The 19,867-nt window shown below is 43.6% G+C and overlaps 2 protein-coding genes across 2 annotated transcripts in view; both read right to left on the bottom strand.

The window, feature by feature from the left end:
• Positions 1-6,049, bottom strand: part of gtpbp8 (GTP binding protein 8) — a 7,311-nt gene extending 1,262 nt beyond the window's left edge. Inside the window, exons 1-6 of the mRNA XM_080839104.1 lie at positions 6,017-6,049; positions 5,216-5,592; positions 5,030-5,128; positions 4,298-4,428; positions 3,861-3,960; positions 1,031-1,149 (exon numbers count right to left, since the gene is read on the bottom strand). Coding sequence (XP_080695230.1) covers positions 1,031-1,149; positions 3,861-3,960; positions 4,298-4,428; positions 5,030-5,128; positions 5,216-5,533 — 767 coding nt within the window. The 5' untranslated portion in view covers positions 5,534-5,592; positions 6,017-6,049. The remainder of the gene's footprint in view (positions 1-1,030; positions 1,150-3,860; positions 3,961-4,297; positions 4,429-5,029; positions 5,129-5,215; positions 5,593-6,016) is intronic.
• Positions 6,050-8,372: 2,323 nt separating this feature from the next.
• On the bottom strand, positions 8,373-15,565 carry LOC308365591 (GTPase IMAP family member 8-like; the record flags this gene model as incomplete). The annotated part of the gene is made up of 8 exons (XM_080839057.1): positions 8,373-8,476; positions 10,488-11,084; positions 11,633-11,669; positions 12,840-13,450; positions 13,606-13,690; positions 13,869-14,479; positions 14,710-15,417; positions 15,541-15,565. 8 exons carry the CDS (start codon positions 15,563-15,565, stop codon positions 8,373-8,375), a joined length of 2,778 nt encoding a protein of 925 aa, XP_080695183.1.
• Positions 15,566-19,867: the final 4,302 nt, after the last annotated feature.

Genomic DNA, 19,867 nt, shown 5'->3' on the forward strand with positions numbered 1-19,867 from the left:
GCAGTATCATGACACTGATAGCGATCTGGCCTCTGTGCATCTGTGAATGTGTGTGTCAGTGTGTGTTGCATCTTATCTTATCAGAGCATCGATAGTTATCTGATCTCTGTCTGAGTGTGTGTGCGTGTGTGTGTGCGTGTGTGTGCGTGTGTGTGTGTGTGTGTGTGTGCGTGTGTGTGTGTGTGTGTGTGTGCGTGTGTGTGTGCCCGCATATGTTTGAGCCTGTGTGTGTATTTCTGTACGTGCGTGTGTGTATGTGCGTGTGTGCGCACGCATGTTTCAGTGTGTGTGTGTGTGTGTGTGTGTCTGTTTCTGTATGTGTGTGTGTGTGTCTGTGTGTGTGTGTGTGTATGTTTCTGTATGTGTGTGTGTGTGTGTGTGTGTGTGTGTGCGCGCGCATGATTGAGTGTGTGTGTATTCTTGTACATCCGTGCATGTGTGTGTGTGTGTGTGTTTGTTTGTTTGAGTGCGCACGCATTTTGAGTGTGTGTGTGTGTGTGTGTGTTTCTGTACATGTGTGTATGCGCTCCAAACTGAAAGGACAAATGTGTGAAATCTGTTGCATACTGCCTAACTCTGACCTTTACTACACACTACTGAGTTTAGACACACACACACACACACACAGACACAGTAAATATAACTTAAAACACACACTGCAAGGTGTCAAGCCAAGGGACTACCAAAGCTGTAAGTATCTGCATTCACTTAAACCCTTTGCACTCACTGTGTGTGTGTGTGTATCTATTTTACCTGACTAGAAAGGGCTGTGTGTGTGTGTGTGTGTGTGTGTGTGTTACCTGACTAGAAAGGGCTGTGTGTGTGTGTGTGTGTGTGTGTGTGTGTGTGTGTGTGTGTGTGTGTGTGTGTGTGTGTGTGTGTGTGTGTGTGTGTGTGTGTTACCTGACTAGAAAGGGCTGTGCATAGCAGTATTTGGTCTGGGTCTTGATGAGGCTCTGCAGCTGCAGCAGGTGTGTGTGTGCGTGTGTGTGTGTGTGTGTGTGTGTGTGTGTGTGTGTGTGTGTGTTACCTGACTAGAAAGGGCTGGGCATAGCAGTATTTGGTCTGGGTCTTGATGAGGCTCTGCAGCTGCAGCAGGTGAGGAAGGAGAAGGCCTGGCCTGACCTTATCTATCTTAGTCACCACCATCTACAGAGAGAGAGGGAGAGAGAGAGAGTGAGAGAGAGAGAGAGAGACAGAGAGAGAGAGAGAGAGAGAGAGGGAGAGAGGGATAGAGAGAGAGAGAGAAGGGGAGAGGGAGAGGGGGAGAGAGAGGGGGAGGAAGAAAGAGAGGGGGAGAGAGAGAGAGAGAAAGAGAGAGAGAGAGAGAGAGAGAGAGAGAGGGAGAGAGAGGGGGGAGAGAGAGAGCGAGAGCGAGAGACAGAGAGACAGAGATGAACCATAAATACCTTGCTCTGGCCTATGGAGAGGGAGATCATTACTAATTCCCTTCCTAAACTGGCACTTCGACTAACTTGGTTACATTCCTGCACTCTTCTTTTTCTTATTAGTGTGCTTGCCCGAAGCCATTCAAACACCAAAACGTCCGGCCCGATCCGGTGCAAGCTGCTATGACTTTTCGTGGCGGTACCCCATGCCACTCCTTTTTTTATCCCTCTTTTTCATCCCCTTTTTTCTCCATAGACTTGATTGGCAGAGGTCTCTGCCATTATGACGTCATAATAGGGTCATTAAACTGGCTTGCAGCTGTGCTTCTCACTGACACCTCCGCCAAATCGGAAGAACCGCATTTTCTCTGTCCCTCTCAATTCAACTTTGAAAAAGAATAAGAGGAACCGTATTTCTCTGTCCCTCTCAATTCAACTTTGAGAAAGAATAAGAGTAACTACAGTTTCTAACCTAGCTACCGTATTTCCACTTCGTTAAGGTGAGTTGAATGGCAGCATTTTCAGTGTACTGACTGAAATTTTAATGGTAGCAGCTAACATATAAATTAACGTTACGTTAACGTTGGAGACGCCATTTTCCTTAATTCAAGTTGTGAAGTAAACCTTTGAAGTAATTCATGAATTTAGTTGTGTGGATATAGTGAGCTAAAGCTTGTATTCCCACTACGGTAACGTTAGCTATCCTAGCTGTGTTAAGCAGCTGTAACATCTGAGTACGGGGCTAAAGGCTAACTAACACTACGTAACGGGAGTATCCACTGGCAGTTTCAGCTAGCCGTAACGGGGGATCATTTTCCTTAATTCAAGTTGTTAAGTAAACCTGTGAAGTAATTCATGAATTTATTTGTGTGGATATAGTGCGCTAATGCTTGTATTCCTACTACGGTAACGTGAGCTATCCTAGCTGTGCGGGGCTATGCAAAAGTTGCTTATACTGAAAGAATGGTTAACTTGTGGCCGATAGCGTGAGTTAACATTAACCCGTGTCCTGGGAGTAATGATTCATGAGAGACCTTGAATCATTAGGTTAACTGAAAAACGTTTGAAGATGTACCTGGACACATCGTAGCTGTTGTAGTGTGCTCAGTTTTCGAAAACTAGACTGAAACTAAGAAGGATAACTATGACTAAATGTGACTAAAACTAATATGCACTGAATCTAAAATAGCTGCCGAATCTAAAATAGCTGCCAAAATGAACACTGAAATGTATTAATTTTGGCAGCTATTTTAGATTCAGTCTTAAGACAAAAATGCATATTAGTTTTAGTCACATTTAGTCATAGTTATCCTTCTTAGTTTCAGAAGAGGTTTTTCATGGTTGCTAGCTCTAATCAGATGTACTATAGGCTTATAAGAGAAGACTAACTTTTTATGCCAACGAACACCAATAACTACAACTAATTTGACAGACTATAAACCAATGTGATACACGTGCTCTCTATCTATACAGTGAAAGTGTTGCTTACGTTAGATACTAGACCTACAGTCTAACTCTTAGTGCATTAAGTCTAACAAGCTATATCTAACAATACACTTTAAGTAAAGCTGACTATGTAACCGCATTCATTCCAATATTGTTGCAGAGATGTTTCCTTTTACCAAGACAACAATTTCAATAATTCACTTAGCTCAGTAAGTCAGTATAACGAAACTCTGGAACTATTATGACTATGACCACAGAAAACACAGTACTATACAGATTTTGTTCTCAGATATCAGTCTGTGAGGCCCCTCAACAACATATGCGCACTCGGCCACTGCACTGCAGAGCAAGCACACTCTCGCAGTTCGTTCACGAAACGCATTCTAGTTTAATTTGTTATATTATTTATTCTTTCACTGTATGGTGAAAGATCAAAATTCAACTCAAAGAGAAAGAAAAGGACACATTAAGGGAATCTGATGAATGAAATGTTTCAACTGACATTTCATCATCTCTCCCAATGACAAACTCAACCACCAAACGCTTCTTGTGTAGAACACCCAAAGGCTGCCTTCTACTGCCACCTGCTGGATGTCATTCTAACAGCAGAACAAACACTTGCATTGCCTTTTAACTTTCTGAAACATTTCAACCGGTTATGAACAGAAACACAGATGGACAGACTTTACTCACCACATAGGGCAGTCCAAACACACACACACACACACACACACACACACACACACACACACACACTCTCACACACACACACACACACACACACACACACTCACCACATAGGGCAGTCCAAACTCCGCACACACACACACACACACACACACACACTCACCACATAGGGCAGTCCAAACTCCGCACACACACACACACACACACACACACACACACACACACACACACACTCACCACATAGGGCAGTCCAAACTCCGCACACACACACACACACACACACACTCACCACATAGGGCAGTCCAAACTCCTCACACACACACACACACACACACTCACCACATAGGGCAGTCCAAACTCCTCACACATCTCCACGGCGATCAGATCGGCTTTCTGAGGCCCAACGAACCCATCCACCAGCAGGAACGTCCGAACCAGACTGGAACCAACACACACACACACACGTTAGTTATCTAATGTTTGCACCAGACTGACACCAACACCAACGCACACACACAAACACACACGTTAGTTATCTATTGTCTGCACCAGACTGACACCAACACACACACACACACACGTTAGTTATCTATTGTCTGCACCAGACTGACACCGCCCCTTGACCAAAACAGAAGGCCTTGTCATTAGCTGGCACACCTCACAACAAACCAATAAAAGTGATCTCACCCCCATGTCTCTCTCTCTCTCTCTCTCTCTCTCTCTCACACACACACACACACACACACACACACACGACAAGGGAAACACATGCATACTTTTTCCGGGCTTGCAGGTAAGGCTCCACCATGTCAACGAAGTCTCTGGGGGCCTTATGGCCGTATCCTGGCATGTCCACTAGAGTGAAGGCCCTGCCCACCTGGAAGAAGTTCATCTTCTTAGTGTGACCCTGGAGGAGAGAGGGAGAGAGGGAGAGAGAGAAGGAGAGAGAGCGAGAGAGAAGGAGGGGGGAGAGTGAGGGAGAGAGAGAGGGGGGGGGGAGAGAAAGGGAGAGGGAGAGAGAGAGAGAGAAAGAGAGAGGGGGGAGAGAGGGGGGAGAGAGAGAGAGAGAGATGAGAGAAGAAGAAAGAGAGGAGAGAGAGGGAGGAGAGAGAGAGAGAGAGGGGGGAGAGAGAGGGAGAGGAATAGAGAGAGAAGGAGAGAGAGAGGAATAGAGAGAGAAGGAGAGAGAGGAATAGAGAGAGTAGGAGAGAGAGAGAGAGAGAGAGAGAGAGAGAGAGAGAGACAACAAATGAAATGTTTTAAAAAATATAGGGATAGCAAGAAAGCAATAATGAAGTAAAGAAAATAAGGGTAAGGGTCATGGTTAGGGTAAGGGGTAGGGGTCATGGTTAGGGTAATGGGTCATGGTTAGAGGTCATGGTTAGGGTAAGGGGTTAGGGGTCGTGGTTAGGGTCATGGTTAGGGGTCATTGTTAGGATAAGGGGTTAGGGGTCATGGGTCATGGTTAGGGTAAGGGGTCGTGGTTAGGGCAGGTGCTTGTGTCTTACCGGTGTTTTGGAGACTCTGACCTCAACATGAGGAGCCAGAGAGAACAGAGCCCTGATGAGAGATGATTTCCCAACATTACTCCTGCCAATGAAACACACCTACACACACACACAGGGGTGATTACAAACGAGTTCCCAACAATTATCCTGCCAATGAAACACACCTGCACACACACACACACACACCTCTGGCAGCTGTGTCACAGGCACGTGGTCCATTCTGACTGCGGATGAAGTATAGAGGATGTCATGCCTGGCGGAGGGTGTGAACAGCTCCTCTGCCCGCCGCAGGTCCTCCTCACTGGGGTGGAAGAGCCGGAAGTCTTCACGGTCCACCCTGCGGTCCAGGTGTCCCTCTAGCGCACTGAAGGGGAACACGACCCCTTGCCGCTTGCGCTCCGGCAGCAGGCTGACCTGATGGAATGAAGCCGGGCTGTGGACGCTTCGCCCGAGTAGTAGCCACGGCTGTGAACGAAGCAGCAATCTGGGATGCCTCAGGAACATGGTCCTTGGCTACCGCTAGCCGCAGCGAAGTGTCTGTATCAGCATGCTATTTGCTGCAGCTGGGGAGAGTGAGGACCAACGCACATCATTTGAGAAGCGTAGATGCACTTAAATACTTTATCCACGTGTCCAATCTATGTACTGTATAATGTGTCCAATATCGAATAACTCCCTGTTTATTTTTCGTTACTTCAAACTGGTAAATGAAAGGCGTGTTGCTGAAATACCGCCGTGTGGAAACTATACAAAAACATCAATATGCTTTATATGATGGTAATAGGTGGTCAGTCGGTCGTTGAACTGTCACAGTGTACTGCTATGATGAGGGTTGGCATGCCCTTCAAATTAATATCTCTTTACTCATGACGTTTGTTCCATACTGACCAGTAGCATATCCAACTATCAATGGGGTAAACTCATCGAGAGTTGTAGCGAATACTGTGTCCAACTCACAAGCAGCAAACAGTTATCTGAGACACTTACCAAGAGAATAGTTATCACACCAAAACTAGTGTTAGTTCCATGAATAAGCAAACACACCTGCTATAGAAAACACATAGAGCCATTTACTACACCACTGTCGGTGAAGCATTGGGTGTTTCGACTTAAAACATCCCCCCGGAAAAATAGTGTATTACTATAGTTCCGATGTCAGTTCAGTCATTTGAGCCCTCGTTTGTTTCTATATTTCACATATTTATTTTGCAGTCTTGACCAAAAACTTACATTTTGTCTCCCTCAACATTTCCCCCATCCGAAAATGTTAAATAAAAACAAATATAGACAGTACCAGTCAAAAGTTTGGACACATCTTGTGTTTTCTTTACTTTTATTTGCCCCCTGAACCTGTAAGAACTCTAATCCCAATGATCCACAGTGTGTGTGTGTTCACCCGTATGGAGTGCTATGTTTGGTAAACACAGTGCCTCCGTTTCAATTAGGGGTTGAGGACAAAACGTTTCCCTTCATCACACATGGACGTGTGCCAGAGACGGAGTGAATGTCAGGCAAGAGAGTTGAACTGATAAACAAATGACATTTTCTTCTGTAAGTGCCCGGCTCAGAGGCATGAAACATAAAGGGGAGGCCACGCAGAACTTATGATAATATATAATTCAAAATACGTTTTTTAATTAAAGGTTACAGGTATATATTTATCTATAAGCTAATGTGTGGTGAATGTCAGTGCTGTGAATAGAATCAAAAGATGTAATGCAAAGTCAGTTCAAGGTTAAAGCTAAACATACGACGCCGATGACAATCCACAATCCAATCTCTAGCCAATCCTACGATGCGCAAATGCAGGGCAGACCAAAGCTCTCCTGACTGAAAAAAGATAAAATTGCACACAGAGAACAAAGAGAAAACTAATTTTAATGACCAACCCATTTTAATGGGAATTTTCCATAGCTACATTTAATTGAACAGGTAGCTTGAATTTCCTGCTGGGCATTGCTGCCTGACGCACCTCCTCCGGTGCCCGAGGATCAGCTTTAGGGTCGTCAGCCAGGAACCACCATTCACAGACGTTTCACTCTTTTAACTCTGGAACGTCTCCTGGTGGGCGGAGCAGTGACAGGGACGTCTCCATGTCTGGTATTTCATACAGTAGGCCTATACTTCTGAAGTCCCAGACGATGAATGACACAGGACTTTTTCACAGAAAGGTTTCTTTAAGTCATTAACACACATGAACCATTAAAAATAATTCAGAATAAGGGATCGAGTAACTCTTTGGTTAAATACTGAAGGGAAGTAAAGATACATGAGGAATGAAATAGCCTTACAACATATTACACTATGGTCTGGATAATTAAATCTGGTTCGACAACGTGAAATCTGAGGATTACTATTTTCTGGCCTGCTTCAAAGTCTAACGTTGCAAAAAAAGTACAAACAACTTGGATGGATGAAATGGCCTCACAACAACTATCTAATTCCAAACCCACCTGTTGATTTTACACAGGCTCTAGTGGAAGCTATTCCCAATAGCACCACAAGTTGGGGTAGTTGTAATATTACACAGGAATGAATATTCATAACTTCAAAATCAGGTAATTTTCTCCTTCATTATCTCAAATCAAGAATTTTTAATGCACAAATCAGAAGGTAACTTTTACTCCTCAAGTTGTAAAAGGGCCATTGTAGTCGAGGATGAGACCTAACCCCCTTAGAGTTAATTTATGGGTGGCGGTCAGAGCCATTATTCTTCATGGACAGCATTCATAATTGTGTCCATGTTTGTGAATGATTCAGGATAATGGAATGCCACCAGTTAAAATCTCTTGTATCAAGGAGAAAACCATAGCTGGATGAATGACTATAACTACCAAGCTAGCTAGCTAATGGATGGGACACATCGTATCACAAGCTATTAAGTAGAGAAAACAGGCACTGTTTGTCAGAACAGTAATTAGCAAACTATATGAGAAGATAAAAGCACATTATTTTTTGTGAACAAGAGGCTCACTGAAAAGAAGCAACTTCTCATGTAACCTGTACTTGTGTTGGTTACAGCATGTCGTTGGAGTAAGAAGGCTCATAAGTCAAAGGCTGGTATCACATATCTCCATCTCTTTCTTGTTGTTGTCTATATAGGCTGGTTAGAATCGGAGAATATAACTGCTCTAAATCGGTCGTGCAACTTATGTGAATGTGTCCCTAACCCTAGCCAGTCTCCACAGGTGAACAGCACTATAGTGTGACTCCACACTCTATCACTGAGAAGCTCCAGGTGTCTCTGCACTGATCTGCTCTCTGTCTCTGAAAAAGAAGGAATGTTATCAGGAAGTAATTTACAGGAAGTCTTTGGTTTACAGCACGTTATAGTCATATTCTTCTAACTCTTCTTGTTGCCTTTGTCTGATTCCTCGTGTGCCTCGAGAAGGTCCCCATGAGCCTTCTTCACATTAAACAGGTTTGGGAATTTAAATCTTCTGGAATCTGAGTTCCGAACAGAACCAGGTCTAGAACTCAAAGATCCAATTCCAGAACTTTGGGAAGAAGCCGTAGACCTCGCTGATCTACGGAGAGAGTTGATGTCATATCCTGTCTGTGATCTGAAGGAACTGGATGCAGATCTACTGGGAGACCAGGAGTCAGAGAGGGAGTCTGCAGTCACTGACAGGGAGAAGAAATAATCAGAAGTTAGAAATGGATAATCAATAGTTATAGATGAACCACTTTAAAGGTTTGTCTGAAATATTTGCTCACTGTTTGGTGGAAGAAGACTATAGCTGCTTGCTTTCTTTAAATGAGGTGTCAGTCGTTCCTCTGGTCCTGTCTGTGCTCTGAGGGAGCTGTGTGCAGAGCTACTGGGAGACCAGCGGTCAGAGTCTCTCCTGGATTCTCCACTCACTATGAAACAGGACAAATGTCAGTGAAGGAACAGAAGAACACTGGTGAAAATGTGAAACCTGGTAAAACACTCACAAAACATTAACAACATGCAACAAAAACAAATATTTCCCTCGAACACCACAACTTGCACTCAAATGAATATAGTCTTTCAATCAATCATTACGCAATGGACCACAAAAAGATTAAATACGGTTATCATTATGAACCTGTTCAATCTCAATTTGTCCTATAAGCCTGTGCCATTAGTTGATACTTCAGTATGTGCTATTCCCTTACTCCAGCTCCGTCTTTAGAACATAATCTGTAATGGCAGAAGTTAGAAATGGATAAACATTAGTTATAGATGAACCACTGAAAAGCTTTTTCTGAAATGTTTGCTTACTGTTTGGTGGAATTAGACTAAAGCTGCTTGCTTTCTTTAAATGAGGTGTCAGTCGATCCTCTGGTCCTGTCTGTGTTCTCAAGGAGCTGTGTGCAGATCTACTGGGAGACCAGCGGTCAGAGAGCGAGTTTGCAGTTACTGACAGGGAGAAAGACATAATCAGAATTTAGAAATGAATAAATAGGAGTTATACTGACATTAAAACATGAATAAGGTTGTATTTGAAAAGGCTGATGTGATTATATAATTCGGTTTCATATAGAGTTGAATGAGTCCATCAGGGATAAAAGATCATGTTGCCCCACACTGGGGTTTCATAAGCTGAATGATCCCCTCAGGGGTAGGAGATCATTGTTTGTTAACATAATTTGTTGTCCGAGAAGGACACCTACTGGTACATTCCGGTATTGCACCTTGAGTGCATTTGTTACGTCTCGCCCGCGAGAATTCAGTTATAGTCAGTTATTTTAACGTGTTCAAAGAGCTGCATGGAAGCTGTCAAATCGTCCGACCTTTGGAGTGGAACGTCCGTAAGTTGAAATGTAATGTTTGTGGGATGTGTTATGTGCGGTGTGTGCCGTAATTAATAAGAGGGTTAATTTAATTAAATAAATTCATAATTATTAGCGTAGTTTGCCTTTGGTTGGGAGGGATAGCTATTTTCAACTGTTAAGCTAACTAACGTGTCTGGTGTCTAGCTTCTTATTCGCGAAACATGTTGAACGGGATAAATTGGACATATGGTAATTTGCTGTGTTTGTGTCTGTTTTATAGTTTTACAATAAATACATTGGGAATGAGAGCATCAGAAAGTAAAGACCTGAACATCATACACCCTCTGGATTGTTGTCTATCTGTCTACGCCTTACATGCACGTAATTGCTAGGGCAGAATAATCATGATGCCCCTGTTTCGACCTTGGGTCTAGGCCCTGCCCTGTGATATTTGCATGCCTGGTTTCGCTCTGTCTCTACAGCAGGTGATTGGGTACAGGTGCATCAGTAATTGGATGGGCTAAAAAAGCCCTGATCAGCTGGCAGTCGGGGGAGCTTTGGTCTTCCCGGCATTTGGTTATCTTTAGTTGTTGGAAAGAGATTAGATTTGGATTGTCATGGCTTTTGGATTATCTTCGTCAATTGTTTTGAATTGTTCATGAGGGGTGTTGGCAAACAAGTTTTGCTGAGATAAGTGTTGGTTGTCTGAGTTACTCACCAATCTCATAATGATGTCCTCTGTTTCCTGCCAGCATCTCTTCTATGTTCTCCATCAGTTGTGTAACCTGCATGTGATCTTCTCTCTTCTGATTGTTGAGGACATGATATCTGCTCCCACATTTCTCTACCAGCCACTGCAGACTCTCTCCTTCACTCTCAATGTGCTGCTCAATGGGTATGTCTCCAAGCCAGTCTCCACAGGTGAACAGCACTAAAGTGTGACTCCACACTCTCTCACTGAGGAGCTCCAGGTGTTCCTGTACTGATCTTTTGTATGTTTCAACAAATGAGTTGTCCACAGGTACGACAAGCAGCAGAGCGTGGGGTCCAGGAGGACACAGAGATACACTGAGCTCAATCTCCTCTTTGGTAAGTTCAGGAGTTGTCTCTAACTGATGAAACCTCCACCATCCTGGAGCCTCCACCACAGTGACCTGCCTCCCTGCTACTTGTCCCTGTCTCTTCACACACTGAGCTGGTCTCCCTACAGTATCAAACTCCTCTCTGCCCAGGATGGTGTTTCCTGATGAACTCTTCCCAGCATCTATGTATCCCAGCAGCACAATCCTCAACTCTGACAGATGATGAGAATCACCTGACATGCATGAAGAAGCACAAGTCAGTCAGTGCAGGTTATAGTTTTTCTGAATAACTGTAAATCATAGTCAGTTATAGAGGCAACATGATGTCAAATGCATGATTAATCCACGTAGTACAATATGTATTAATGGACTTGTATGAAAAATGACACTTGTCTATCCTGACAATCAGTGGCGTAACGTAGTTACAACGGGCCCAGGTGCAGGCTATTATGAAGGGCCCTAGTCAGTGGCGTAAGGTAGTTATGAATGTCCCTTGTGCCTGAGGTGCGCACACACACCATTGGCGTATATATATTTTATCAACAATGTGTTGGATTTAACGGACAAATTAGTTACTTTGGCTATTGTATTCTGAAAGTAGACAGGTTCTTAAAGCACTGATGAAAGGCATTATTTGGAACAGCTTTACTTATATCTGAAAAACACACACACAATAAAACAGCTCGGCGACGACCTGACTCCGAAATTATAACAACTTGTTTAATAAGGGCTCGGCAGTTTGAAGGATAGGAGTTGTGCAGGAAACGTTATTGCTATGTACCTGTTGTATTGGTCATGAGCTTGCAGGCAATGATGAGCTATATGACCAGATAAATCGTCTGTCTGACCACTGCAACAGGGATATAGGAATAACGTTTGGTGCTCAACTCCTATTATTCAGGACCTGCTTTAGAGCAGAGTTTGCTGAGCCGTCCGCAGTCTCTGATTTTGCCAAGTTGCTGATTATGGATTATCACTCCGTGTGCACTGCCCTGCTATTGTTTCTGACAGTGGCAATAGCCGAGCGATCCTTTTCCAAATTGAAACTAATTAAGACCTACCTGAGGAGCAGGAGAGGCTGAATGGTCTGGTTATCCTGCCCATTGAAAAAGCAAATCATGCATCACCACTTTTATGTTTGAAAGGCATAGTTCGGCTTGAAGGTGTGCTGTGCCTCTGGCTGTGCTCAGTCAGTTTGTCGGTCTTGACATTCAGATTTTGCGCCTAAGCTAGCTATATCATATCATCTCGTCACATGATCAAATAGAGACTTGACATTGGACTACAACATACATATTCCCCAACCATCATCATTGGAAATCTGAATATGACAAAAATACCAAAGAAAAAAATAACTTATTAATATACCTACAATGGTGGAGATGAGTTTGACCTTTCAAGTGCATATACAGCATTAGACACTCTCACTAATGTATTACCAGTTCTTCACTGAACACATCCGTATTTGAGCGCCGAAATTTGAGTCTGAAACTTCTGTAAGATGCAGTACTGTGGTGGGCCCGTCCATTTATAGACATAAATATATCTGTGGGCCCCGGCTACGGGCCCCTCAGACCCAAGGGCCCAGGTGTGACTGCACCTGCTGCACCCCCTACAATTACGCCTCTTGTGTCAATGGGTTAGCAATCAGCAGCAATAAATGTCAGCATAGTCAGCTATAGAGGCAACATGATGTCAAATGCACACTTAATCCACATAGTACATTATGTATTAATGGACATGTATGAAAAATGACACTTAGTCAATGTGTTCATCAGTAATAAATGCACTGAATGTAAAATGTCTGTATCTGTGTAAAGAAAGCTAATGTACAATCCATTGGAGACGAGCAACAAAATGGACGTTGTTGAATATGAGATTCTTAACTCACCCATCAGTGATCTCAGAGACTCTCTCTCTATCTTCACCTTCATAATCCTCTCTTTCACTCTCTCTTCATCTCTCTTCCTCTTCTCCTCCAGTATAGCTATTCTCTGTCTCTCCATCTCATAATGGGTTCCTCCGTTTCCTGCCACCATCTCTTCTATCTTCTCCATCAGCTGTGTAACCTGCATGTGATCTTCTCTCTTCTGATTGTTGAAAACATGATATCTGTTCCCACATTTCTCTACCAGCCACTGCAGACTCTCTCCTTCACTCTCAATGTGCTGTTCAATGGGTGTGTATCCCAGCCAGTCTCCACGGGTGAACAGCACTATAGTGTGAATCCATACTCTCTCACTGAGAAGCTCCAGATGTTCCTGTAGGGATCTTCTGTGTGTCTCTGTGAAAAGAATGTCCACATCTATGACCAGCAGCAAAGAGTGGGGTCCAGGAAGACACAGAGACACACTGAGCTCAATCTGCTCTTTAGTCATGTTGGGAGTTTGATCCAAGGAGAAATTCCTCCACCATCCTGGAGCCTCCACTACAATGACCTGCCTCCCTGCTACTTGTCCCTGTCTCTTCACACACTGAGCTGTTCTCCCTACAGTATCAAACTCCTCTCTGCCCAGGATGGTGTTTCCTGATGAAGTCTTTCCAGATCTTCTGTATCCAAGCAGCACAATCCTCAATTCAGACAGATGAAGAGAATCACCTGACATGAAGAACCACAAGTCAGTCAGTGCAGGTTATAGTTCTTCTGAATAACTTGCTTTCATAGTCAGCTATAGAGGCAACATGAAGTCAAATGTATACAGTACTCAACCCACATAGCACATTATCTATTAATGGACATGTATGAAAAATTACACTTGTCAATGTAGTCAATGTGTTTATCAGTAGCAATAAATGCACTGATCATGTGTCTACTATCTGCTGTGTTAAATGTCTGTATCTGTGTAAAGAAAGCTGATGTTCAATCCATTGGAGACGAGCAACAAGAGGGAAGTTGTTGAATATGAGATACTTAACTCACCCATCAGTGATCTGAGAGACTCTCTTTCTATCTTCACCTTCATCATCCTCTCTTTCACTCTCTCTTCATCTCTCCTCCTCTTCTCCTCCAGTATAGCTATTCTCTGTCCCTCCATCTCATAATGGGTTCCTCCGTTTCCTGCCAGCATCTCTTCTATCTTCTCCATCAGCTGTGTAACCTGCATGTGATCTTCTCTCTTCTGATTGTTGAAGACATGATATCTGTTCCCACATTTCTCTACCAGCCACTGCAGACTCTCTCCTTCACTCTCAATGTGCTGCTCAATGGGTGTGTCTCCCAGCCAGTCTCCACGGGTGAATAGCACTATAGTGTGACTCCACACTCTCTCACTGAGGAGCTCCAGGTGTTTCTGCACTGATCTTCTCTCTTTCTCTGTGAATGAAAAGTCCAAATCTAAAATGACCAGCAGAGCGTGGGGTCCAGGAAGACACAGAGACACACTGAGCTCAATCTCCTCTTTAGTCAGTTCACGAGTATGCTCTAACTGAAAATTACTCCACCACCCTGGAGCCTCCACCACAGTGACCTGCCTCCCTGCTACTTGTCCCTGTCTCTTCACACACTGAGCTGTTCTCCCTACAGTATCAAACTCCTCTCTGCCCAGGATGGTGTTTCCTGATGAACTTCTCCCAGTACATCTGTATCCCAGCAGCACAATCCTCAACTCTGACAGATGAAGAGAATCACCTGACATAAAGAAGCACAAGTCAGTCAGTGCAGGTTATAGTTATTCTGAATTACTTTAATCATAGTCAACTATAGAGGCAACATGATGTCAAATGCATGCTTAATCCACATAGTACATTATGTACCAATGGACATGTATAAAAAGGACAATGTGTAAAGAAAGCTAATGTACAAACCATTGGAGATGAGCAGCAAAAGGGAAGCTGTTGAATATGAGATTCTTCACTCACCCATCAGTGATCTTAGAGACTCTCTCTCTATCTTCACCTTCATCATCCTCTCTTTCACTCTCTCTTCATCTCTCCTCCTCTTCTCCTGCAGTATTTCTATTCTCTGTCTCTCCATCTCATAATGTTGTCCTCTGTTTCCCGCCACCATCTCTTCTATCTTCTCCATCAGTTGTGTAACCTGCATGTGATCTTCTCTCTTCTCATTGTTGAGGACATGATATCTGTTCCCACATTTCTCTACCAGCCACTGCAGACTCTCTCCTTCACTCTCAATGTGCTGCTCAATGGGTGTGTCTCCCAGCAAGTCTCCACGGGTGAATAGCACTAAAGTGTGACTCCACACTCTCTCACTGACAAGCTCCAGGTGTTCCTGTACTAATTGTTTCTCTGTTTCTGTTAATGGAGTGTCCACACGTATGACCAGCAGCATAGCGTGGGGTCCAGGAGGACACAGAGACACACTGAGCTCAATCTCATTTTTAGTCAGTTTAGGAGTTTCCTCTAAATTATACTTCCTCCACCATCCTGGAGCCTCCACCACAGTGACCTGTCTCCCTGCTACTTGTCCCTGTCTCTTCACACACTGAGCTGTTCCCCCTACAGTATCAAACTCCTCTCTGCACAGGATGGTGTTTCCTGATGAACTCTTCCCAGCTCTTCTGTATCCCAGCAGCACAATCCTCAACTCTGTGAGTTCATGGGTGACGGCTTTACGAAAGAAAGTATAAAAGAATAGCGAAAGCTTAAGAAACTTTTAAGGTCAGACATTAAAATGACTGCAGACTTTTGCTAAATTTAAACTGAGATGAAACAAGTGAATGCGTAACTCACTGGGTCTGAGTGTAAGCGCTGCCATGTCCTCTGAATCCAGTCAGTCAGTCAGTGTGGATAACCACTCTCTACTGTCTGTGGTGTGGGTCACTGCAGCAGCATTAACACTGTAATGCCATAAAGCTATCCCTCTATTATAGTCACTTCCACATGAGAATTAAGAAAAAAGCACAAGTCATCTTTTATCTTTGTAAAACTATTATATATTTCTTTCATGAAAGGGAGTTTCTTTACCTGATCCTGTGACATCTGAAAAAAAAATCAGGATGCAATCAAACAGTGGCGTCTGCGGAAAATAGAGCCAGCTAAGAAACAGATCTCACTGGTTAAGAGGACAGCTACGTGTCCTCTCCTCTGATTGGTTAGCCCCCATGGAATGTATGTTATCAAAATAAACAGACTGATGAGCTTCAGTCACCACAATTTCCATCAGCAGGGTACTTCCACAACCAAGAAGATGGGAAAGATTTTATCAGGCATTTGTGTCTCAGTATTCACTGCTGCCATATTTGCTGTGTTGATGTGGGTGAAACTGTAAAGGGACCGTCTGTTGGCTCTGCACTCACCTGTGTGGGACTCCTGCTGCCAAACCTACTCCACTCTCTCCTCCACCAGAGAGACCTTTTAGCACCTCCCTCCACACTGACACCTGTGCCATGGGACTCAACAGCACCTCCCTCCACACTGACACCTGTGCCATGGGTCTCAACAGCACCTCCCTCCACATTGACACCTGTGCCATGGGACTCAACAGCACCTCCCTCCACACTGACACCTGTGCCATGGGACTCAACAGCACCTCCTCCACACTGACACCTGTGCCGTGGGACTCAACAGCACCTCCCCGACACTGACTCGTTGCAGATTAAACAAATCCGTGTTGTGCTTCGCACAGGTAGCACAAATGCATACTTGACAGTCCACTCTGTCTTAAATTAGCGATTTTTGGAATCAACTTTTCGTTTTTTTGTCGGGTTTAAAGCACTCCATGATTTTCGCTTGATGAGAAAAAGATACAGTTCACAAATCTATCTGCACGCGTTGTTGCCATTGACACAGACAACCTGCGTGACCCACATAGCTTGCGGGCAACATTGAGTGAGTGAGTTGTCATAGTGATGTTGTTATAACAGCTCCTGACCTCTGGATTGGACATGGAAGAGAGAAACCACATTGAGTAGGAAAAAAATATGTAGCGCGAAAACACGCACCAATAACCAGTGTTGATTTTGGCTTCGGTCCACATTTGATTGAGTCTGGGTCTAGATCCGGCTATTGAGAACCCCTGCCCTTGACAATACCCCTGCATGTACGATAAACACAACTCTTCAGTCCCTCTAGGTCAAGTTTCAAACTACAACTAATGAGATATTCTCTCCACTACAAAATTCAAACACTCCCACAATTCCCCTCTATATTCCCATGTTCTGTTTGGTAAACACAGTGCCTCTGTTTCAATGAAGGGTTGAGGACAAAACGTTTTCCTTCATCAGACATGGACTGTTTTGTCCAGTCCTGTTTACTAGTTCAGTTTGCCTGATGTTTATCGTTTATTCTTCTGTTCATACTCCTCACTCCCTGCCTGTGTGCTCCACCTTATTGAATGTCTTGTTGCCAGTTCATCTTTGTTTCCCCATGTTTCAAGCGTCGCATCGATTTCTATGCATATTAAGTTTCTAGTGATTCTGACCCCGTCCTGTTTAATCAACTCCGCTTTTGCCTCTTCCCTGTCTGTACCTCTGCCTGTTCTACAACCTTCTACCCATGTACTGAACTTAGACTGGATTTTCACCGAACCCTGCTACTGCCTGACACCTACTGGATTTGTTTGTGTGTTATGGACTGCCACTCCGTGTACCAAACTGTTGTGTCAGATTTATAGTTTAAAAGTAGGAAAAATATACAGTCTTCTGATCTGGTTAAAACTCTAAGTTCTTGTTACTTGTGGTGAAAATACTCACAAAGTCCAGCAGACCGGCAGAGTGTGAAACAAGAAGTTTATTCAGTCAGTGCTATACCAACGTCACAAACCTGAGCATGTCTGCAGACAGTGCTCCTGATACAAAGATATGCAATGGCTTATATACTTTCTACGTTTCTGCTGAATAGACAGCATGTGCACCTGCAAGAGTGAACTTTCTATGACACTGGAGTGGGTCTTATCAGTACTCCCCAGAGACCTCTAGAAGAGGAGTACTGAGGCCTATGGCGACTCGCGTTTTCAAAGTCTAACATGTTAATTTTAAAGACTTTTGCAATCATTTATCACTGTAGTATCTCATGCTATGTTACACCCATATCTTGGTACTTATTATGAACATTCTATTGATTCATACAGTATTATCATTTTTCACATATTGAACAAAAACTGCGAGTCGCATGCAGTCGACATAGGCCGCCATGTTATCGTACTCCTCGGGATGTGTGTGTGTGGGTGTGTGCGCAAGCAGGGTCCGTGGGCGTCTGCCTCTGTACTTCTGCCTGTGTGTGTGTGTGTGTATGTGTATGTGCATGTATGTGAGTGAGCGTGTAACTGTATGAGTGAGTAAATGTGTGTTTGTGTGTGTCCATCTGTAGGTGTTAGTAGGAGTGTGTGTCCAGCTCAGGACTTTAATATGAGTGTGTGTTAATCTCTGACTGTGAGTGGGAGTGTGTCCATCTCTGGCCGTGAGTAGGAGTGTGTGTCTGTAGCTTTGTTAGTTAATAATATACACACAGATTAGTAATATTCAATTTACAGATTTTCCACCACAAAACCCAATCAGAAAAAGTTAATCCTTATCATCTCCCTCTCCGAGTCGAGCATTTGAGTCCAATACTTCTCAGTATAATACATTGCCAGAGATGGAGTGAATGTCAGGCAGAGGAGCTGAACTGATACATAATGTTCTTCTTTATTTACTGTAAGATAAAGTTTGAGTTTAAGTGTACACCAATTTACAAGTTTCAAAATAAAATAACAACACCAACACACAAATATTATATTCACACTAGATTCAGAGTTCAGATCAATTTGACAGCTCACAGCTTGATTCAGCAGCTGATATAAACTTTAACAAGTTAATTGTACTGCTCTACATCGTTTGTGCAACTTTCATGTTAAATAAAAAATATATATAGCGCTAAATAGGTGTGTCTCCCAGACAGTCTCCACGGGTGAACAGCATTATAGTAAAGACAAACATTATCTCAGAACACATTGAAGAGGCTCACTGAACAAGAGGCTCACTGAAAAGTAGGAATGTAATCAGTCTTTGGTTTACAGAATGGCTGTATAAGCTGGTTAGAACAGGAGAGTATTACTGCTCTGCATCGGCTATCAACTCTAACAGGCTGGTTAGAATCGGAGAATATTACAGCTCTAAATCGGCTGTGCAACTTTAATGTTAAGATAAATATACAGTACATAGCGCTCAATGGGTGTGTCTCCCTAGCTAGTCTCCACAGGTGAACAGCACTATAGTGTGACTCCACACTTTTTCACTGTGGAGCTCCAGGTGTTGCTGCACTGATCTTCTCTCTGAAAAGTAGGAATGTAATCAGGAAGTTGTTTACAGGAAGACTTTAACAGGTTTACACCACGTCAGACTCATAGTTTTCCTTCTTTGATATCTGCTTCTGACTCTTGTTGCCCTTGTCTGTTGCCCTTGTCCTCCTGTGCCTCAAGAAGGTCTCCATGGGCCTTTTTCTTATTAAATTGGTTTGTGAATTTTGATGTTCTGGAATCTGAGCTCCGAATAGAACCAGCTCTAGAACTCAAAGATCCAATTCCGGAACTTTGGGAAGAAGCTGTAGACCTCACTGATCCACGGAGAGAGCTGATGTCATATCCTGTCTGTGATCTGAGGGAGCTGTATGCAGAGCTGGTGAAAGACCAGCGGTCAGAGTCTTCAGTGGATTCTCCACTCACTATGGAACAGGATAAATGTCAGTGAAGGAACAGAAACATCGGCCTACAGAAAAACCAACTCCCACAAATCTCTGTTTTCAAATAACCTGCTTACGTTCCTTGGAAGAACCCCTTAAAAGGTTTGTCTGAATTGTTTGCTTACTGTTTGGTGGAAGAAGATTAAAGCTGCTTGCTTTCTTTAAATGAGTTGCCTGCTGGTCCTCTGGTCCTGTCTGTGATCTGAGGGAGCTGTGTGCAGATCTACTGGGAGACCAGCGGTCAGAGTCTCTACTGGATTCTCCACTCACTATGAAACAGGACAAATATCAGTGAAGGAACAGACACATCGGCCTACAGAACAACAAACTTCCACAAATCTCTGTTTTCAAATAACCAGTTTACCTTCCTGGGAAGAACCCTTAAAACAGGGGTTTTCAA

Source organism: Sprattus sprattus (assembly GCF_963457725.1).
Source record: "Sprattus sprattus genome assembly, chromosome: 5".
In the NCBI taxonomy this organism is placed as follows: domain Eukaryota; kingdom Metazoa; phylum Chordata; class Actinopteri; order Clupeiformes; family Clupeidae; genus Sprattus; species Sprattus sprattus.